The 23599-nt window shown below is 44.8% G+C and overlaps 1 protein-coding gene across 4 annotated transcripts in view; it reads left to right on the plus strand.

Annotated features, from left to right (window-relative positions):
• ADK (adenosine kinase) overlaps window positions 1-23599 on the plus strand; it is a 488773-nt gene that overhangs the window by 387444 nt on the left and 77730 nt on the right. For all 4 annotated transcript variants that reach the window (XM_067539239.1, XM_067539260.1, XM_067539250.1 and 1 more), the window contains exon 8: window positions 22827-22862. In XM_067539239.1, the coding sequence (XP_067395340.1) occupies window positions 22827-22862 (36 nt within the window). The remainder of the gene's footprint in view (window positions 1-22826; window positions 22863-23599) is intronic.

Here is a 23599-nt window from a genome sequence, read left to right on the forward strand (position 1 = left end):
GAGTGCAATGCCTGAGATGATGGGGCGTCCAGGATTCCCAATTTTGTGGATCTCGGGTAGCAAATAGAATAACCCTGGTCGGTGCTCATGGGGTGTGTCTGTGTAGATTTGTTCCTGTGTTTCTTTAGGGAGCTTCTTAAGTAGATGTTGTTTCTTTTGTATTCCTCTGTGGGATCGGACAGTAGTGGCTTGTAGAATGTGGTGTTGGAGGGTTGTCTGGCAGCCTCCTGTTCGTAATCCAATCTATTCATGATGACAACGGCACCTCCTTTGTCTGCTTCTTTGATTATAATGTCAGAGTTATTATTGAGGCTGTGGATGGCATTGTGTTCTGCATGGCTGAGATTACGGGGCAAGCGATGTTGCTTGTCGACAATCTCAGCTTGTGCACGTCAGCGGAAACACTCTATGTAAAAGTCTAGTCCAATGTTTCTCAATTAAATTTGGCCATGGAACCCTTTTGAACTCCATAAATAATTGTGGAACCCCCCAAACTCTTAGCAGTCTTCAAATGTCGAAATAAGCAAAGGACAGCATTTCTCACTTAAATTACACTTACACTGGATACCCTCTGCCGAGACATCTTCCCTTTTTCAGCAGCGTGGAGAACAGCTGCTCTCGGCGGCGCGGAGAATGGCTGCTCGCGGAACCCTAACAGTGTTCCAACACCAATTGAGAAACACTGGTCTAGTCTGTTGTTTCGACCATCAGGAGGAGTCCATGCAGAATTCTTCTTCTTGTAGCGTTGGTAAGAAGGTATCTGTGGGTTAGTGTGTTGTTCAGTGGTGTGGTGGAAATATTATTTGAGTCGGAGACGGCGAAAGTAGGATTCCAGGTCACCGCAGAATTGTATCATGTTTGTGGGGGTGGTAGGGCAGAAAGAGAGTTGCCAGCTCTGCCCACACATCGACTCTAGTGACACCATCAGCCACACCATAAGGAGCTCATTCACCTGCACATCTACTAATGTCATATATGCCATCATGTGCCAGCAATGCCCCTCTGCCATGTTCATTGGCCAAACCGGACTGTCACTACACAAAAGAATAAATGGACACAAATCAGACATAAAAATGGTAACATCCATAAACCAGTCGGAGAACACTTCAATCTCCCAGGACACTCTGTAGCTGACTTGAAAGTTGCCATATTTCTACAAAAAAACTTCAAAAACAGACTTCAGCGAGAAACTGCAGAGCTGGAACTCATCTGCAAACTTGACACAATTAAACTGGGTCTGAATGGGGACTTGGAATGGTTCTCTCATTACAAGAAGTAATTGTCACTGTTCACACATTCTCACCTTCTAATCAATGGTTGTGAATAGGCCTCAACTACTCTAACTGAATGGACTTTGCTTATCCCTACCTTCCCCATTGTTGTTTCTTACCTTGGGAAGTATATATTTACCTCCTATCTGATTTCTATTCCTTACATCTGATGAAGTGGGTTACAGCCCAGGAAAGCTTATGGCTGCAGAAATTAAATTTGTTAGTCTTTAAAGTGCTACAGGACTCTCATTGTTTTCACTTTGTTTAGCTACTAGAAACACTGCATTTGGAAAAGTAAAGAGAAGGATATCAAATGTTTATTTTAGGAGATAATCAAAGCACTGACATGCAAAAACATGATGTACTGGATTCTTATGTCAGATATATTTATGCATATTGCCATATATCTTTAAAAATCCAATACAATTCTGAGCAGAGTTCCTGAAAAGATCTCACTAAGGGAAGGAATATACATTGCAAGAAATCATCAATGTGACACACTTCAAGACTATGTGCCTGTAACTACCCATATCTTTGATAAATTGTGCACATTTTGTTTGCCATGTGAATTATATTATCAAGTATTAGGTGAAACATCATGTGCTTATTGATATAGGACTGTAATTTTAACATGATTGTTTTATTTTTGAAACCTAAAGCAATTTAATTAGTATTTTTTTCCTTCCAGACAATGGTTCAGCTTTTTCGCCTTCTACCGTTTACAATCTGTTTGTGCCTGTGAGAGAGATGTACCTTGAAAATAGAGGGTGGTGAGAAGTCTCCTCATTTCCGTTTTGGAATGCTGAACCCCGTTTTCTCCTTAACATATCCCACTTTTGCATTTGAGAGCAGAAAACAGCTCGCAGGATAGACATTATCTTTTTATCTTTTTATCTCAGCCAATTTTTCAAAAAAGATAATTACATTTAAATCATATGAAAAGGGGACTGGGTATCTAAAGAAACTGGTAATGGGATACAGAGCCTTTTGTTTCTTGTTCAGATCTGCCCCAGGAACTTAAGTTATGTCTACACTGCAACTAAAAACCCACGCTGTGGGGCTGTTTAATTGCAGTGTAGACTTTCTGGCTGCGGCTGCAGCCTGTTCTCTGGGACCCTCCCACCTCACAGGGTCCTCGAGCCCGGGCTCCAGCCCAAGTCCAAACATCTACACTGCAGTTAAACAGCCTCGGAACCCAAGGTCTGCGAGCCTGAGTCAGCTGGCATGGGCCAGCTGTGGGTTTTTAATTGCAGTGTAGACATATCCTTACTGGCCCATGTGAAATAAATCTGTAGACTAAGTCCAGTTCACCTTTAGTAATACATGTGGCTGCTGTGTGCTGCTGCTATTCTTCCAGCTAAAAAAAACTGGGTGGAATTCCCTTCAAGACTCTTTATTTGACAGGAGAAATTTTCTTTGCAGCAGTCCCTGGCTCTCTCAGCACCCACTTGCCATGTGACCTTGGGCAAATCACTTCTCCTCTCCATGCCTCAGTTTCACCTTTCACCCTTTATCTGTCTTGTCCATGTACACTATAAGTTGTATGCAGTAGAGCTGTTTCTCACTGTGGGTATGTCTACACTGCAGTGTAAGCCCAGAGTTTGAACTTGGGCTCAGACCTAGCCCCTTTTCCATCTACAAATTGCGCTAACCCAGGATTCAGACCTAGGGTCTCAGGAAACCCCAGGGATGGAGAGTCCAAGCCGGAACCCAAAACCCTATTGCTTTGAAATGTAGGTGTAGCCACACTGGTCTCATGCTCTGGGAGTTCACCAAAAGTATTCCACAGGCCAGCTTTCTGTATCCTCTAGACAGTCAAATTCTCCTGCACTGCACCATGAACAAAGAGGTAGAGCAGCCACATTTTGGGAGGGTGCTAGGATGTCTGGGACATGGGTGTTTAGACTCAGGCCTGCATGATGCAGAGTAGACCCTGGAGCCCCAGTTTGGGACCTATGGTTCATCAATTCCTAACCTGGGGTTCCAAATGACTGCAACATTCAAACCCTAGGTTAACAAGTTCAGGGTCTGCTAACTCAAATTCTACTAACTGGGGCTTATATTGCAGTGTGGACATACACTGTGTGTCTAGCACAATGGAGGGATCTGAACTTGGTTAGGCTTTCTAGGGACTACTGTCATGCTACTACTAATAAAAATATTAGGACCAGGTTTAGCTCATGATCTTCCCTAAGATGCAGATTTGCTAGTATGCCACTGGTGTCAGCAATAAAATGTGCAATCCATACATTGCTCTGTTAAGGCAGAATTTACCTTACATCACAATACTTAAACAAAACAGGGTGCCATTTTAATTTACTGAAAGCAGGTGCTTGTGCCACATAATGTTTTACCCTCAAATGCAAATTTCCATCATATAATTTTTTTCAGTCATAGACTTAATATTCTTTTTAAATACTGGGACTGATGTGTAATTGTTGCTTGCTACAGTGCTACTCACAACTGGCTCAGTTGATCAAAACAGCAGCTTTAGGCCCTGATGCAGCAAAGCACCTAAGCACATGTTTATTAATTCCTTGCTGTTCTGAATTTTTCACACCATAAGCCATTTTTTTTCAATGACATTAATATCCTCACATTTATAAATAGTTAACCGGGCATATTTACAGAATGACCTAGTCTCAGTGTGTCGAGTCTGTGGAATTGGGAGACCTGGTTATAGTCCTAGCTCTGCCATTGACTCCTCCTCCTCTACTCACGGGGAAGTCATTTCAAATCTCCATCTCTCAGTTCCCTCCCCTGTAGAATCATAGAATCATAGAGTTGGAAGGGACCTCAATAGGTCATCGAGTCCAACCCCCTGCTCAAAGCAGGACTAACCTCAGCTAAATAATCCCAGCGAGGGTTTTGTCAAGCCGCATCTTAAAAACCTCTAAAGATGGAGATTCCACCACCTCCCTAGGTAACCCATTCCAGTGCTTCAACACCCTCCTAATGAAAAACCTTTTCCTAATGTCCAGCCTAGACCTCCCCCCCTGCAACTTGAGACCGTTGCTCCTTCTTCTGTTATCTGCCACCACTGAGAACAGCCTACCTCCATCCTCCCTGGAACCCCCTTTCAGGTAGTTAAAGGCTGCTATCAAATCACCCCTCATTCTTCTCTTCTGTAGACTGAACAAGCCTAGTTCCTTCAGCCTCTCCTCATAAGTCTTGTGCTCCAGCCCCCTAATCATTTTTGTTGCCCTCCGTTGGACTATCTCTAACTTCTCAACATCCTTGTTGTAGTGGGGGGCCCAAAACTGGACACAATACTCCAAATGCGGCCTCACCAATGCCGAATAGAGGGGAATGATCAATTCCTGTGATCTGCTGGCAATGCTCCTACTAATGCAGCTCAATATGCTATTAGCCTTCTTGGCAACCAGGACACACTGCTGACTCATATCAGCTTCTTATCCACTGTTACCCCCAGGTCCTTTTCTGCAGAACTGCTGCCTAGCTCGTCGGTCCCCAGTCTGTAGCTGTGCATGGGATTCTTCCGTCCTAAGTGGAGGACTCTGCACTTGTCCTTGTTGAACCTCACCAGATTTCTTTTGGCCCAATCCTCCAGTTTGTTTAGGTCCTTCTGTATCCTATCCCTATCTTCCAGGGTATCTACCACTCCCCTAGCTTAGTGTCATCTGCAAACTTGCTGAGGATGCAATCTACCCCATCCTCCAGATCATTGATGAAGATGTTGAACAAAACTGGCCCCAGGACCGACCCCTGGGGCACTCCGCTTGTGACCGGCTACCAGCTAGACTTGGAGCCATTGATCACTACTCGTTGAGCCCTATGCTCTAGCCAGTTCTCTATCCATTTTATAGTCCATTCATCCAACCCATACTTCCTTAACTTGCTGATAAGAATACTGTGAGAGACTGTATCAAAAGCTTTGCTAAAGTCAAGGTATATAACGTCCACCGCTTTCCCCTGTTTCTGATCACCTTCCTCTCTTCCAAGTGCCTTAAAATGGATTCCTTGAGGACCTGCTCCATGATTTTTCCAGGGATTGAGGTGAGGCTGACCGGTCTGTAGTTCCCTGGATCCTCTTTCCTCCCTTTCTTGAAGATGGGCACTATATTTGCTTTTTTCCAGTCCTCAGGGACCTCCCCCTGTTGCCACGAGCTTTCAAAGATAATAGCCAATGGCTCTGAAATCACCTCAGCCAACTCCCTCAGCACCCTCGGGTGCATTGCATCCGGCCCCAGGGACCTGTGTATGTCCAGTCCTTCTAAATAGTCTTGGACCTGTTCCTTCAGCACTGCGGAATGTTCGCCTCCTTCCCATTCTGTGCCACCCAGTACAGTAGTCTGGGAGCTGACCTTGTCTGCGAAGACAGAGGCAAAAAAGGCATTGAGTACCTCAGCTTTCTCCACATCCTCTGTCACTAGGTTGCCTCCCTCATTCTCTAAGGGGCACACACTTTCCCTAATCTTCCTCTTGATGGTAACATACCTGTAGAAACCCTTCTTGTTCCCTTTCACGTCCCTTGCTAGCTGCAACTCTAATTGTGCTTTGGCCTTCCTGATTTCATTCCTGCACGTTCGAGCAGTATTTTTATAATCCTCCCTAGTCATCTGACCAAGCTTCCACTTCTTGTAAGCTTCTTTTTTGTGTTTAAGTTCACCAAAGACTTCTTTGTTAAGCCAAGCTGGACGCCTACCATATTTGCTATTCTTTCTGCACATCGGGATGGTTTGTTCCTGTGCCCTCAATAAGGTTTCTTTAAAATACAACCAGCTCTCTTGGATTCCTTTTCCCCTCATATTAGCCTCCCAGGGGATCCTGCCCATCAGCTCCCTGAGGGAGTCAAAGTCTGCTTTTTTGAAGTCCAGGGTCCGTATCCTGCTGTTCTCCTTTCTTCCCTTTTGTCAGGATCCTGAACTCGACCATCTCATGGTCACTGCTGCCTCGGTTGCCACCCACTTCTACTTCCCCTACCAAATCTTCCCTGTTTGTGAGCAGCAGGTCAAGAGAAGCATGGCCCCTAGTTGGCTGCTCCACCACTTGCACCAGGAAGTTGTCCGCAACACTTTCCAAAAACTTCCTGGATTGTTTGTGCTATGCTGTATTGCTCTTCCAGCAGATGTCAGGGTGATTGAAGTCTCCCATGAGAATCAGGTCTTGTGAACTGGAAACTTTCCCTAGTTGACCAAAGAAAGCCTCATCTACCTCATCCTCCTGGTTTGGTGGTCTATAACAGACACCCACCACGACATCACCCTTATTGTTCTTGCTTCTAAGCTTAACCCAGAGACTCTCAACTGGCTTATCTCTATGACTTTTCCTTAAGAACTACACCTCTTTAAAGCATGTCAGATTTACTTCATTCTTCTGTCAGATTCCATTGGAAACCTTAATCCCAGTTTAGCAGGAGCTGAATGTCTCCATTTGGAACATTAAATGCCATGAGGTCTCCCAGGTCACAGACACTCTAGTTCATCCTTCACAAGTCTCAGCCTCTGCAAACTAAAAAGTTTACAGGGAAAATGCAAGTAATCCCTTGGTTCAATCAATGTATTTTTATTGAATTTCAAAATAATGCAAATTAGAAGTGGGCCTAGATCCAAGAACAACCCTGAGCTTTGGCAGACATCAGGTCCAGAGCCAAATCTAGAAGCCTGGGCCCATCTCAAGTTCAAGTTACCTTCTTTTTGAAAAAATACTCAATTGGTTTATAGTTCTTTACAAGCACCTTGCAAATCTTATTCTAATTTAGCTGCATGAAAAGGCGGTTGAGGATTATTAAAGACTTGCAAGGTGCTTTTCATGCAGTTAAATTAGAATTATTCTCTCTGTTTTACAGATGAAGAAACTGAGGCAGAAGTTAAGTGACTTGCCCAAGATGACAAAAGGAATGTGTTTCAGAACTGGGATTAGAACTCAGGACACATGGCTGTCAATCCTGTGTTCAGACTGAGATTTGTCATTCCACGGGATTGCTGTTGCTCAAGAATTAACTTGTAGTGGGAACTCAGAGCTTAGCTGTTCCTTGCATGGGGCAACTGTATTAGCCAAAACTTTAATGTGAAACAGCAGCCATGAACCTGAAGTGGAGTTTTCAGAAAGAGCTGCAAAAATGTACTAAGTTAAGAGGCACCGGCATAACAAATTCTCTATAATAACAATGTCTAAGTCAACTGAGTTCAAACTAACTTTAAAAAGGTAAAATCAGTAATATTAATATCAGTAAAAAGTCAGTACTGTTGCTGACAGATGGGGCAGTCAGTTTTTTCTTTGATTAGGAGTTAGCTGAGCAGTTAAACCTAGCACATGAAAAGAGTTATGTGATCATTCACCCACTGTTCTTTATAGGGTTTCTGATGCCATAGGCATTAGTTATAATTCTAAATGGCTGCACATGACAACACAAAGTATATCAAACATCTTGCTTTTACTGCTAAAATCTATTACCTTTTAACTGTTCAGTTGACAGTATGTAATCTGCAAGTCCTGCCACATCACAGCAGTTTTAGAAATACCTAATCATTCTCTTCAGCTGAGATTGCTGAATGAGAATGTCTTTGTCAGTGATTTCAGGATAGTTTGAGTGGCTGCAATCACAGAAGGACTTGTTGAAAGTGATGCAGTCCTTTATTTCTGTTTGGCATCCCTCAGTCAGGAAAGTAATACAGGAGGTTTCAGATTACAAGCTGAGAGAATACAAGGGCCAGCATTATAGATTTCAAAAGATACTGGACATCTTTCATTTTTATACATGTATAAAATCCTTATCTTCCCCCACGCGGCTATCCACTTTATTTTAACATATTTGTTTCCATCTTTGTTTTGTTCACTTGATCTGTGGAGTAAACAAGGAGGCTTTTATCTTTTTTCCTCCTTTTCTCATCACACTGCCTTTATTTTTAATATAGCGGCAGACACGTTCATATAGACAAATGGACAATTTAGGTTAATATAGTGTAGTTAATTTGATACCAGAAGCATGTGAGTTGAGATACGGTGTAGAGAGGCATGAGAAGTGCAGTTTCTTAGGTTAGGGTGGAGATATAAGTAATAGCTCTTTATTCATCATAAAATTTCAAAATGGCTCAGAGGCATATCACTGCTGCAGCTGTTACAGACCTTGTAATGGCATTAAGCCTCTTACTCTGAGTGATTTTTTTTTGCCAGAAGATTCTGGCAGCATCTACAATTCTAGTAATAATCTGAATAAGAAAACAGTTGATAATGATGTATAGGTAATAAAGATGCTTGAGCATGGACCCAAGATGATATAGGAAACAAAGTTTTAATTCTTTTCTAAATGGGCCCTCACAAATAACACACTCTGATAGAACACCATGAGCTAATGTGTACACTGCAACTCTTCTCCAACAGCGTTTTCACTTGTTCTGAACTGATTTTTTTTTCTTTTTCCCCATTTGGTGAAACCCATGTACTTTATAAATTGATTAGCTTCTGTAGCAGCACTGGGACAACTTGAGACAACAATATAGGGCAGAAGTGGTCAAACTTACTGACCGACCCCCCACATCCCCACCCGAGATGCTCCTCCCCGATGGGCAGAATCCTCTAGCCCCACCACCTGCTGCAGGGCAGAAGGTCCAAGCTCCCCACCCCAATCTGTGAAGTGGGGGGGCATAGGGGACTCTTGGAGCTGCATTTTAACTGTGAAAGACAAAGATGCAGCTCATGAGCCAGTTTGGCCACCCTAGGGCATAATGTGCGTCCTTACTAGTCTCTATGAATTAAGACAATTTTGGGATCTGACACTGCTCACAGGAAAAATAAAAGTGTTCTGTATTTCATCCTGTTGATGCCAGATGTGCTTTATTCTGTAATAAATAGTAGTGTATATACACTTTTTCAGAAATTACAGTGATGATTCTTAGGCTTTCTGAAGAGGCTGCTCAGTCTGTGACCAGCTTTTATTGATCCCTTGTCTAAACATTTGAACCATTGTACGCTCCTGACCAGTCATCTTTTAGATAAATCTCTCATGTTTGTCAAGGGGCAAAATATTTTTAAGCATTGAATTCCCATGAAGCATCTCCAAGTATGGATCAAACTTTCCCAACTGAATGAGAATTTTACCAGATACACATCTGCTTCAGAAGATATGCTTGAAGTTCTTCTTCGAATGATTGCTCATAAACCAAATAAGTGTGTGCACGCCTGCGTGCACGGCTACCAGAACTTTTTTCCCCTTAGCAGATCTCGTAGGGCCGGTTCTGGTGCCCCCTGGAGTCCCACGCACATGCTGCGGTATATGAGGCACTGCCAGCCCTACGCCCCCTCAGTTCCTTCTTTCCGCCCGTGGTGGTTACTGGAACTGCCTGTGCTTCCATTGCAAGCGCTTTATTCCCCGTGTTTACACTTTAAACTAGTTTTTTGTGTTAACTAGTTAGTTAGATTAGTAACTGCTGTAGTGGTAGTTAGACACTTGAAGAATAGTCTAGCTTAGTTTTTTACCGGGAGCGAGTATGCTCCGGTGTCATGGCTTCAAGCTATGTACTCTGGCGGGAAGGCTTTCCTGCTAACTAACCCCCACTGCCTAAAGCAGGGGGGAAGCTCTCCGTAAGTAAGAGAATTGATCGTAAGGCTTTCTGACCTCCGGAAAATCCACATGAAAGCCCAGCTCATGGAGCCCCGAGCTGGCTCCAAGCCAACCGCTTCGCTGCAGTATCCAGCGCACTGCCAGTACAGAGAGCACCATCAGCACCGACCCGACTCAGCACTGTGGAGACTGAAGCACTCGGACTCCCCTGCACCGTTGGAGCAGACGGGGTGGAGCACCAATCCGCACCGAGGTTGGATCGTGGAGATCCGCTGCCAGAACCAGTGTCTCCAGCCAGGGAACCTCCCCTGACGCGAGGAGTGGGGGAGTCCCTCGGCACTTACCGGCTTTGGTAGCCGAAGGGCAGCAAGAGCGTTGTTGGCCTTGCATACGCCGTTGCCGCCCATACATCCATGAGAGAGAAAGGGCTGGCGTTAAGGGGAAGCCCACGTTGGGACCCCTGAATGGCTCAGAAGATCTCCTGCAGACTGGTTTCCTAAGATAGAGCAGGATCGCTCCCTAGAAGTCTTCCCAGGTTGCCGTTGCCAGACCGACCTACATCGAGGCAGAGAGCAAAGTCGCCCGCCTGACACCAGTCTTGACCCCCCGGCACCAGGTGAGGTCCATCCCACTGCTCTGGCACCAAAGAGTTTGCCAGCAAGTACACGGCGCTGATCCTGGTCACCGGAGACAGTCTCGGCACCGAGGAGTTCGCCCCCCACGCCGAGGCAACGATGAACCCTGGATGCTGGAGATGGACTCGGCACCAAGGAGTTTGACCCCCGCACCAAGGCAAAGCCCAGACGCTGGAGACAGACTCGGCACCGAGGTCTTGCCCCCCGTACCGAGGCTGTGCCTACTCGGATGCCAGAGACAAAACCGGTACCGAGGAGTTCACCCGGGGCCAAGGCAAGCCCAGATGCGAGACAGCCTCAGCACTGAGGTTTTGTCCCTGTACCGAGGCTGCGCCAAGCCCGGTGGCCGAAGACAGACTTGGCACCGAGGAGTTGACCCTGCACCGAGGCCTGGCAGAGCTGGTCGCTGGTGCTTGACTCAGCGCCGAGACACATGCAGAGTGCAAAAGTCCTCAGTGCAGGGATGATGCCTAGGTCATCCCAGCTTGCTGGAGCATGGTCTGTACCCCTGCTCCAGCCGCGGCACCCATGACGAACCTGGTAGTCGAGGTGGTGATCGCCCAAGGGTCGCTCTCTGGAACTACAGTACCGCACAGTAAGAGGCTTTGGGCAGCCTGAGCAGTGGTCTGTCAACAGTGCCTCACTGTCCCTTTGGGGATGCAATACATGGGGGAGCTACCGTCAACGAAGGTGCCAGAGCCGCAGGCAGGTGGTCTCAAAGGCAATGGTCACCCCAAGGTGAGGGCCTAAGGGGTTTCCCAAGGGGGCATGGGACCACAGTCCATCAACCCCTCAGGGATGCACTCAGTGCCTCAAGTACAAGGACACCATGCACCCTTGGACGACGACTCAGCCCCACAGGCATCGACTTCTGTGGGGACCGCCTGTCGGCGGGAAGAGGGGCTACAGCGAAGGAGCAAAAGGGACGTTGGACAACCTTTAATATGTTACCAAGGGCCTCCACAGAGTGCTAGCCGCCTTGGCCCACAGAGGGGCGCCCAACATAGTGAGGGTCTCGTGGCAAAACCCTCTCCTCCGTACCCTGATGCCTAAACGAGCCATGAAAAGTATTACGCCCAGCCAAGGGGTTTGAATACTGTTCGCCACCCCGCCCCAGGTCCCTGGTGTTGGTTGCCACCAGCCACAGGGATAGGTGGGTCAGATGGGCTCTACCCTAGACAACAAAGGCAGCTGCAAACCAGACTTGTTTTGGGAAAACTTTATTCTTTAGCACTACCAGCAAATGGAAGGTGAGCCCCTTGGGGGACTCAGTGAGCCACTTTGCTGGGGCTCTGCCTGGCGGCAGACACTAAGCCTGTAGGCCATTGCAAAGCACAGTATCGCAGGAGCTAGAGCAGCGCTCTTGCCACCCTCAGTTGCTGCCTATTAGGTGGGCAGAGCCATTCCCTCTGCCATCAGCATGCCCGGAGGTTGGTGGCTGCAGCCCCGGGCTATCCCAAAAAAGTCCAGCAGCACATCAGGGGTCTTCTGTCAACAGGTCAGCCTTCTCTTCATTCGCACGGAGGCGGAGCTGCATAGTCTCAGGGACCTACACCATGCTCTGTTCCCTGGGCCACTATGCACCACAGACCTTCAGGTGTCAGGCAGGTCTTCAGGGATAGCAGCATGACTTACGGGCAATGGGACAGAGTCAGGGGGTCTACGAGATACCACCCACCCTGACTGGCTCCTTAGGCCCTCAGTAAAGGCCCTCTCAGCTATGGGGCAATTGGAAAGGCCCTCCTACTGGTGAACATAAGGGCAGTGCCCTAGCCTATACCCTCCTTTAGGCTTGGATGAGCCAGAATTCAGCCCACTGGGCCCCTGAGGTAGCTCGGCGAGCTAGGGCAGGAGGTCGAGGCCACCTCAGGCAGAAGCAGCGGGAGAGGGCCCGCAGGCGATGGCAGAAGAGGTCCTTCTCCAGGTACTTCCTCATCCCTCTCCCCCTCAAAAAAAGGGGGGGGGCATTTGAGGACAGTGACAGACCTATGTCATTGCACAAATACCAAACAAGGGGCTCAAGTATCGCATGATCCCCCCAGCTCCAGTAGTGGGAACATGAGGAGCCCTATATGCCGCCCCGGATGTCAGGGACGCACATCCTCAAAGGTTCCCCCACTTTGTAAGGGTGACCCCCTCTAATGCTTTACGGCTTACCCGTCTGTTACTTGGCGGACGGTATTTACTGAAGGCCAGGCAGGGGTAGCTGCGTGCTTGATGGGCTTGGTCTGCCCAGATAGGCCCAAGCCCCAAGTCTGGTAAATGCACAAAGTCCACGTTAACTCAGGTGCAGCCTATGGAATGCATGGGTGTGACCAGTTGCTTCCCAGACCAGACCTTCTTGCCCTCGCCCTGCTGTGGGACGGATTCCCTCAGGATGGGCCACATATACAAACACCTACGACAACAGCCAAAGCTTGCCGACAGCGGATAGGGCAAAGGATGGCCTGCACCTATGCGGTGAGGATAGCTAGCCTGACGCATAGGCCGCTTCAGTCACAGCCCTAGGATACAGTCTGAGCAGGCAGCTCATACACCGAGGGGCTACGATCCCCTCTCCTTCCCTCCTCCCCACCGCCCCCAAAAAAATAGTAACAACCCGACGGCAGCAAGCCTGAGCCTCCTGAGTGTGGTGAACAGCTCCTCGGGATGTGTGAAGGAGCATTCCATTCAAGGAACAGGCTCCTTCAGTTACCCTGATAGCGGTCACCTCGAGCAAAGAGTACAGTGCCATATCAGCGCTCACCTCAGCTTACAAGGCGTCTGGCCAAGAAAGGACAGGCATTGGTACACTGTGGAGAAGACCCGCAAAATGCTCACAGGCTTGCGGAAGGTCCCTCCGCTTTATCGAAAGCAGGGAGTGTCAGTCAGTGTAGCGACCACGTACTACATTGATAGGTGGCAGGAGCCCATTCATCAGCCTTATGAAGGGAACATATCGGTCCTTGGGATCTGGCAGTGATCACCTCCCAGGGGCAAGGAATGGCGAGGCGGACTGCATCAAGGGGTTGCTCTTCCTCACCACAAGGGATCGCTGCGCCTACTAAGGGCGTCTACGACCATCGGGAGGAGGGGTTTCCCAAAGAGAATCAGGCTGTATCGGCCTGCAGCACGAAGTGTCCACGGTGCTGCTCTCTCCATGGTCAAGGGGCAGGGGCGCTCGCCATGCCATTCATCCGTAGCGATCAGAGACCTTTATATTCACTGTCCCGCCCTCCCCTCCTGCATAGAGTCCTGCTCAACTAGGAGGGGCTAAACAAATGAAATCCCATTTGTTCCAGCTGGCCACGCCAGCACGGGTTCAGCATGCTGCTAGATTTCTCGATCGCCCACCTCGGGAGCCCCCAAGCCAGTGCGATTCCAGCTCCCACGATCACGGTCACCTGTGGTGCCCAGACCTAGATGCCTGACACCTCGAGGAGTGATAGATCGGTGGCCGAGAGGCAATGAGCGAGCCATTCAGAACAAGCCCAGTGTGTACCAATGGGTAGCAGGAAACCCTCCACGCAGGCTGTGTACCAGGTTAAGTGGAAATGGCTGTTGCCTGCCAGGAGCAGTCCCAAGATACTCTGCCCGGCCTCTCACCAGTATAGGCGAGCCAGGAAATACCTGCTGCAGCTAAAGCTTCAGGGACTGACTGACCTCCCTGAAGGCCCACCTAGCAGCCATATCAACCTTCCATCAGCTGCTCGAGGGGGAATCGTGGCCCTCCCTCAGATGGCGGTTCAGCCCCTGAAGGGGGTGGGAGGCTCTCTCCGTAGGCCCGCGACCCAGGGCTTTCCTGGGACCTCGACCTGGTCCTTCCCGGGCCATGCTCCACCTTTCCTCCCCCTCAAAAAACCATGGTGTCATGCCCTCTATTCTGGCTGTCCAGGAAGGTGGCCTTCCTGGGGGTGTTTACCTTGGCAAGGAAGGTCTCCAGGATCAGACCTCTGACCCCAGAGCTCTTTCCTCATACTGTAGTCTATAAGATAAAGTTCAGTGAGACCTCACCGGGCCCTCCGGCCCAACGGGTTGCCCAGTCTCATTGGACAAATCATATATTCTCCCCAGGTTTCCCTGAACCACATGGCTCGGAGGAGAGGAGAAGGCAGCACTCGTTAGAGAGCAAGTGGGGCCCTGGCTTCTACATCAAATGTACGAGGCCATTACGAAGAGCGATGCAGCTCTTCCTCACAGCATCCGACCAGATGAAAGGTTCACTGGCCTCCGCCAGCACATTTTCCTTGTGAATAACTCCCTGCATCGTGTTCGGCTACGAGCAGGTGAAGGTGCCGCTTCTGGGCGCCACCACAGCTCACCCAACAGGACTCAAGCTCCATCTACAGCCTTCCTAGCAGAAGTGCCAGGGCAGGGCATCTGCAAAGCAGCTGGCGGTACAGACCTTCACTTCCCACCACACCTCTGTCCAAGGCACGGGAAGTAGTGGACTTCAGCAGAGCTGGGCTGCAAGCAGCTCACCGCTAATTGTGGCCCACCTCCAAAGTACTGCTTTTTAATCACCTATAGTGGAATGGACGTGAGCAATCACTCGAAGAAGAAAACAAGGTCACTTACCAGTAACTGATGTTCGTTGAGATGTGTTGCTCATGTCCATTCCACAACCCACCCCCCATCCCCGCCGCCGGAGTTGGCGGAAAGAAGGTACTGAGGGGGCGTAGGGCTGGCAGTGCCTCATATACCGCAGCATGTTCGTGGGACTCCAGGGGGCACCAGAGCCGGCCCTACGGGATCTGCTAAGGGGAAAAAAGTTCCGGTAGCCGTGCACAGAGGCATGCACACACCTATAGTGGAATGGACATGAGCAATGCATCTCGAAAAACATCAGTTACTGGTAAGTAACCTTGTTTTTCCTTTACTTTCTTTTCGCTGCTGCTCACAAGTGTCCCCATGTCTCCCCTTCTACAGAAATTTTAAAAAAATTCCGGAACAATATTTCTCTGCTGCTGAGCTCTGAGTACCCATTGTAAATGGGCAGCTTTTTTATAAAGGTGTAGGAGGATGTACTGTTTTGACACAATGGAATGTGATACTATCTAACCTAAAAGGAATGTCTGTCTAAACCAAACTGCAGCCATGTAAAAGTCTGGGTAGACCAATATTCTGAACTGTAGATAACTATTGGTAATTGCATTAAACTGGATTGATGTGAAAATATATGTCTTTGTCACTATCCACAACAAGCATACTGCTGCCATTAAAGAAAGCATATAGGGGCAGTTCCTCAGGTCATGTAAATTTTAATAGCTTCATTGAAGTCAATAGAATTATGACAATTTACATGAACTGAGGATCTGCCATATAAACTGTACATCTATCCCTTCTTAAATGTCCTGGTGCTGTATGGACGCTGGTGGTGGCCACTTCATAGAAATCTTGTTTTAAAATAACTGTACAGATGCCAAGTCATCACAATGCTCATCTTAAGTGTTCTAATATCATTAGTAAGCTTTAAAGCCATTTTTATTTGAAACATCAGCCACACTTCAATAATATCTACTTTCCCTAGGGCTCAAATAATCAAACATGTATCTACTTGCTTATACTTCTTGCCTGCTCTTTCTGCAGTCATGGCATCATTCCTAACTACATGACGTAAGGTTCATCGTGGCTCTTACGTGTTACTAATTCATCATCATAAAGTATGTGGTCTGCTGCTACTGCTCCTCATTTGAGAGCAGGACAGGTAATAAAATGAAGACATCATACATATTATATGTAGTACACGATAACGAATACGCTGAAGAGAGTTGTAAGGACAGATCATATTATGAAGGCTTTCTGTGCTGCATAGAATAGTCAGGTTTGGTATAAGAAAACCCCTACCAAGACATATGTCTTGGAGCTAGTGATGTATGTATGATGCCTTTGTTTTATTCCAAAACATGGCTATCAGGAAGCTGTCCTCTCTATGCATTAAGACAGATGCTATTTCCAGGATCATATTTAATAATGTGACCTGGCCAGCAGTTGAAAGAGTGGAAAATGTGGCACAACTTACTGAAGCATTTAATAAAATCTTCAACCCCTACTCAAAGACAAGTTTAACTCCCACGCAGTGATGAGTCTGTTACAAGGGAGGCGCGTGTAAAGGACACATGGTGCTCTTGATAGCAATATCCTTAGTGACCAGGTTTCTACATAAGTGTAAGGAAAGTTACCACTTCCATAAAGGGGGAAAAGCCTTAAGCAAAATGGGGCCTGATTTTCAGAAGTGCTGAGCGCCCAGATATCCCACTGAAGTCAAAGGGAGCTCAGCACCGTTGAAGTTTGCAATACACTCAAAGGGAGCAGCCAGCCAGATTGCAAACTGGAAAGCAGAGGGTTTGTTATTTATGTGTATCTTACTCGAATTCATGGAATGAGGGAAGAGAAAGCAATGCTGTGTGCATATGAGCATTAATCCATGTGGAAGGGGGCTGCTAGCAAGGGCCAAAGAATGAAGTAGGAGGGAAGAAGGTGGGCTATTTTTTTCCTATGATAGTTCACAGAATCCAGGAGGGACAGATCTTTCTGCGTACACTCATTCTTGAGTAAAGCTACATGTCTGACATCTCTGCAGGGTGACCACAAAGCATACACAAATGTGTTTGATTTCTTCTATTTATTTATTTTTTAAAAACAATGTACACAGATTGAGTGAAATAAATGAAAGTGTCTATATCATGGATATACTTTTTAACAACTCAGCTCAAGGGCAGGATATCATTACTCCAGTAAAACTTAGATTATCTGACTCAAGTCTATCAGAAAACCCCTCTCAGAAAATGATGTTGTATCCAACTTCAAAAGTGCATCATTTATGTTAAAAACTCTCCCTCTTAACGGCATCCTTATTTATCTATATTACTTTCTTGTCCTCCTTTCCATTTAGATAATTAGGGTTTCACTTTATAGAACTTCATACAGTGTTTCCTCATGCCAAACAAGGTGAGATGTAGAAAAACAAGAGAGAATTCAAAAAAGAGGAAGTTCCACAAGGATTGGAGGAGAATTAGTAGGAGAGACTGAGAAGACTAAATGATTATAGTGTTAAAAAAAAAAAAAAAAAAAAAAAAAGTCTCTGAAAAGGTGATCATAGTCTTTAATACCTTCAAGGAAACAATATAAATTATAGAAAATAATAATTTACAACTCTCAGAAGCTGATAATGCAAGGAGCAATAGCCTGAAGCTAAGGAAGGTAAAGTGTAGATTAGATTTTATAAGTTTGTAAAAATAAGAACAATTTGGCTATGCTGTAGATTGCTAGAGGATATGGTGGAAACATCATTCAAGAAGTGGTTAAATAAGATATTTGTGGGAATAAAATAGTGAGTGAGTGGTTCTGCCAAATGCAGACTCAAACTGCATGATCTTAGTGGTCTGAAGGATCCATTAAAATGTTGTTGCTCATAATCCACTTGGATTTCGGAAAAGCATTTTAATACAGTAAAACCATTGTGTGCGGTGGTGCTGCAGAGGAGGCTTTAAAATTATTCACGTTCCAGAATCCATTGATACACTGCTGTTTTGCCTTACCAAAGGAAATGGAGGGTACCACTTACAAAACTTTCAGCAAATGAAGGCAGAAAATGCTGTGAACATGACGTGGGTTTCCGTGGCAGGTATGCAGGCTTATAGGTGTGGCAATGACAACTCCCTCATAGGTAATCAATATCCCACTTTTTGTTACCATGGCAAATTTCTGAGAGGAACGTTGCAAAAAGTGACTGGATTTTATAGTGTTCAGTGAGATATTCCTTCCTTCAAGAAGGATTTTGGAGGAAAGGTTAGGTTGTGCATCCCCTGCACTTGCTATCTTGTATAATTATTGAAAACACATTCATGTGCAATGTTATTGTTGCTTTCCTGCTGTTTTATCATTTATTTATGACATAGTGTTGCTATTAGCTATAAAATGCAAATTTGATTTACTGTGATTTTTGTGGGCTAAAAGGTTAAAATGCATATTGCAGATAATGCCATCGCTGGCACTTTTTGGAAGGTCTGTCCGTTGATTTCAGCAATACATAGTTTTAAATGCTGTTGAAGATAATTTTATGAGTTTTATATTGGCTTAAATGAATTAAATTTAACCCAGCATGCATTTTGTTACTGCTTTGGGTATAATTTAATCAAGCCACCATATAACCTTGTTACCAATAAAACACAAATTCAATGTGCCAAGAAAATTTAATATGTAGTTTACCTATCGTATGTTATGGCAAAGAGAACATACAATCATTAATGGCTGAACCATCTATCTCTGTAATCATAAAATTCTTGCTGATCAGGGGGTTAACAAATACCCATAGCAACATAGAGTTTAATGAATCCTGTGTTTGGAGGATTCTTTACACATCAACAAATAGTTTTATATTACTGATTAGAAAGGACTTCAGAATTTTAACAAGCCATGATACAATTAGCCTCAGTCTTGATTATAGACAGCTCCACTTAATAAATACTGGGAAACTAACAGCAATAAAATACATGCAAAAGTGTAAATGGTTTTAAGATAGCAAAAGAGTTGTAGCATAATAGCAGTGATAGGTACTAAAGGAAGTTGTCCTTTTTATTGCTCTCTTTAGTTTATCTCCCCTTTCCTGTGTAAACTGCTTAGTGTTATGCCAAAAGAAAGGGTGTGTGTTAATTTTAGTGATATAACGTTACCCAAGTTAAACTACTCTGTACACACAGTTTTACAGTGTGAATTTCCACATACTACTAAGGAATGTTTTTTCCCAATTTGATGAAGCATTATTGTTAAACCAATTCCATTTCTAGTTTGGGCTGTACACTAACAAATCTACTGTGACAGGGAGTACAAAGACGGTATAGGTGAGAGTATGATGATTACAAATATATATATATCATAATTTGAATGGGCACAAAATGGTGCTTTTATTAAAGTAAAAGGTTTTTATGAAGTAAATGTTGTACTATGAAAATATTAGTTAGTGAAAGTTTATCAAAAGTGAAAAAACTATCCAGTCTTCTCAGAAAATTCTGTTCTGTTGCTGTTTTGCTTTGCTGTTGTCGCATGTCATGCATGAATGAAAATGCTGCATTCTCCAGGGAGCAGTAAAGTCTCTGTGTAGGTTGTTTATTTCCTTAATCCCTCCTTCTTTGTGACGCCTGATGTCAGATATAAAATGGAAAGCCTGTAAATATAGTGATTATCATACTGATTATCACCTGCATTAGGGAACCCTGACTGGCTATCATAACCCTAGTTGACTCCACATGTTACAGCCACACTAAGGTTAGATTTTAACTTGACTACTTTATTAGATATGTGAAGCTCAGTATGAGGTACCCTGAGGCAGCACAGATGGGGACTGCTTGTTTCCTTTTCCACTCTTATTGTGAATAGATTGTCACTAAAGATTGTACGGCTATACCAAAAGAAGGCCAGGAGACACTTGATATGGTTTTAATCAGGCTGCAACTTTATTATTAGATGTCTGGGACTACCCAGCAGATAGAAGTGTACAGTGTAGGTAACTCCATGATCATTCAATATCTACTTCCCGGAGGCTTCCGCCAGCCACCCCCCTCCCTTTTTCCATACGGGTCCCCCAGTCAATTCATTGCTGGGACCTTAAACACCTCCTTTTTAAGTCCTTTACCAAGCCACTTTTCTGTCACTGTATCCCTTCCCTATGCATCCACCCCACACTTACACTGCAACATCATAGCCTAAGTCCCTTCCCCACTAGCTGTAACAAAGCCCCCCTGAACCTGCTGTGGGGAAAGTGAAGAAACCCCCACTCCACCGAGGCCAATCTGGTGGTGAGGGAAACATTTTCCCCCAGCCCTCCTAGAAAGGAAAAGCTAGCCTGAAGTCCACAGCAGGTCCTGACCAAACCTGGCATTTTGCCACCTCTAGGGGAGGGAGGGAGGGTGGGTGCTGCTCTTTCAGGTCTGGGGAAAATGAGCTTCTCCTACCGGGCTTGCCCCTTTTCGACTCCCCAGCCCTTCTGTCCCTGGGGATGAGTCAGCATCACCATACTGATCCACTCCCCCTTTTTGCAGCAGCTTCTGAGCCCCTCTCCTACCCTCCACCCATAAAGTGTTATTCTCCTTCCCTCAGCAAGCTGGACAATGCATCTCCCCATTTTCTCCCCGCTTAAGATGCAGTGTGCTCATCCTCCTCACTTTTGTTAGGTTAATTTACTTTGAACTGTCCCTGATATTTTGGACCTGCCTAATATTTCTCACTCTTCTGCAAACCCAAACTGAAAATCTTCAAGACTGTGTTTTGAGCCTTACTATCTTCTCTACTATGAGGGTTTTAATGTTAAGGTTATTTTTAAATGGGTGTGATACTTCATAGGGAGTTGCATGTGCTTAAGCATATCTCAGGATCAAGCCCACAATTCTTGAGACAAACTGTTCAAGTGTTGCTTTGATGGTTTTGTTGATTGGATGCTGAGGGTCTGTGCGGGGGAGAGAGAAATATTGCTGTTGCTCTGTGGTGCTTTCAAACATCTTTAGATCTGAGGTCCATGGTAGGAAAATCTGTGGTTGTATAAACTGGCTCCCATCACTTAGCTATAAGAGGGAAAATCAGAATATAAGATATTTTTAAAGTATTGTCCAAATGCTTACACATTTTTGTGGACAGGCCAGGGATTTCAAACTGCGTATGTTATGTGAGAATGCCCAACTCCAGAAAACTAAGATGAATTTCCTAAAAGTTTCTCTCCCATACAAGGAAATAAAAATATTGTTAACTGGAATAGTTTGCACTTCACAGATGTAAGTGTACTGGTATCCACTTTCCTGTCCAAACAATAGTTTAATACAGATGTTAATGTCTTCTTGCTCTGGGGCCTTAAAGAAGGCCCCTTGGGATAGATCAGTATAATTTCCTATATCAATTTTATGTCTAAAAACCAAGGTTAAAAATGTAATCTGGCTACAATACATGCTGTTTAATTCGTTTTCATATTCTCTGTGCTGCTTATCACTCCTCTATTTTTCTCATTTTTGCTTTTTCTGTGTTCTAGTCCCATCTAAGCCTTTCCGGATTGTATTGCAGTTCATTGTAAGTGCATCACTTTACAGTGGAGGCCTGCAGACTCCTTTTTTCATATGAGCATAGGCTTTGTTAATGACATGCTGGTTTAGGAAACACTGCATGATATCTTTGAACCCTACACCCTTCTTTGACAGCCAAGCTAGCAAATGTCATTGACTATGTGATGTACAGGAAGGAATTCTATTGTAAGTAAATTGTCAAAGTGGCTAACCTTGCCTGCACCCAATTGTCAGGACCATGATTCAGTTTTTCTGTCAACATCAGCTAAGACTAACCTGAGCAGCCTTACGTTCCGGCAGTGAGAGGCCTGAGGAATTGTGCTTTTCAGCTTATCACATTTTATTAACCTGACCTTACTTTTGTAATAATCAGTTGCATCCACTTCAAGTTTTTAAATTGTCAAAAAATTGGCAGATTGTATAGGTTCACAAATAGGTATTTTCCCTCCCCAGTGTACTGCTTAAAAGTGAAGCGTTACCAAAAGCTGTCCTAGGGATACTGACAGTATGTCTAGGCACACTGCCTTAAATGGTTTGATATGATTGTTTTAGTTTAGTTGGATCAACTTGCTATTCCAGCTCAATACCCATCCATCTATTAATATCATTTGGCAAAGTTAATTTGGAAGAAGACAAGTTAAAGTGTAAAGACTCTTGACAATTATCTGCAATATTTGCTTATGCTAAGCTGGAAACTGGATAAAGAAATAACATTGCTATCATCCTCTCTGTCTCCGCTTTCACTGAAAAACAAAAGATATGATTGGAGCAATTAACATAAGTAAGAAACAAGGACATTGTGGTACCCTGATGTTTCTTCTGTTCTTTGAGGAAGGGAACATAGTTAGAGTGCCTGACGCTGTGATTAAGACTTCAGAGTATTTAAATATGCTCATCTGATTCTGCCACAAAGGTTTGATCGCATTTTGTTTAAATAATATGTAATCCTATGTTTTTTAATCCACAGTAGATGACAAATGATATTTTAAAAAGCTTAATAACCTATATCCTGAAGTGTAGTACACAAATAGGGACATGAGGTTTTTTAATTAAGAATGTATCTTAAAGCCATATGCCTGGATTTGTTGTTAAAGTTACTATAATCAGAAGTTACTTTGCCAACTTGGAGAAAAACATACCTTTCACCTTCTTCATTTGAACTTGTGAAGTCTGTTGATAATATGCTGCTGTCTTTCTGGGGTGGAGGTGGAGGGGAGCCTTTTAGGGCAAGTATCAAAATTGAGCAACTGTATATGCATATATTGATATAACTGTGTAAAAAGGAAGACTGCCTGAATGAGTTTCAAAATGTGTTATTTCTTCATTATCTAGCGCTTTATAATGAACTGTTCTTTTTTTATTATTTCAGGAAGCTGCCACTTTTGGTAGAGAGCAAGGCTTTGAGGTGAGTTAACCCACACTTGCACACTAAACAGATCCTAAAGGTTTTTTTCTTGCTGATAATGAAGTTCTTTTGGACAGTGATTGATGTGCTATTATACTCTCCAAGCCTCGCAGCGGTTGTCATGGAAACTTGGCAGTCGTCATGGTTTCTTTGTTCTGCCAGCTCAGTGTTATGACGCACTCTGCTAGGTCTGCACCCAACATCGCCTACAGATGTTATTTATTGAATTTTGAAAAGCCTCTTGGGAAGCCGAGAGGTTGGGCACGGTTTCAAGCTGCCTCTGCAGATATGGGACCTGTCAGTTTGTTCAGTTAAAAAGCTACCTCATTAGCTGCATTACACTGCATAAGGATTCACTGCTAAAGCAGTGGTGAAGCAAGACTAAAAAGTGAAATATAACACCGTTTAAATAACTTAAACCCTGCCACATGCAGATTATCATTATGCAAATGAATTTTAGGAAGATTTAAATAAAATTGCTAGGATTAATGTGAACCCTGCTTCAACAAACAGCCTCTTTTAGAATGGTGGTAGAAGTTTTTGTTTCTGCGCACACACAAGTTGGTGTTTTCCATCTGTGTGCTCCAACATGTATGATCCCTCAGTAACATTCACTCTCTTGAAGTAAACACTGTTGATTTTACAGTGATTTTCAGAGCTTTTGATGTCTACTTTATCGTCTTGATATATTTATTTGAATGGCTAAGCTTTTTTTTATAGTTTCTTATTGACTAAAT

The sequence above is a fragment of the Emydura macquarii genome, unplaced genomic scaffold (genome assembly GCF_026122565.2).
Source record: "Emydura macquarii macquarii isolate MOO-44397 ecotype Brisbane River unplaced genomic scaffold, CSIRO-AGI_Emac_v2 contig_67, whole genome shotgun sequence".
Classification (NCBI taxonomy): domain Eukaryota; kingdom Metazoa; phylum Chordata; order Testudines; family Chelidae; genus Emydura; species Emydura macquarii.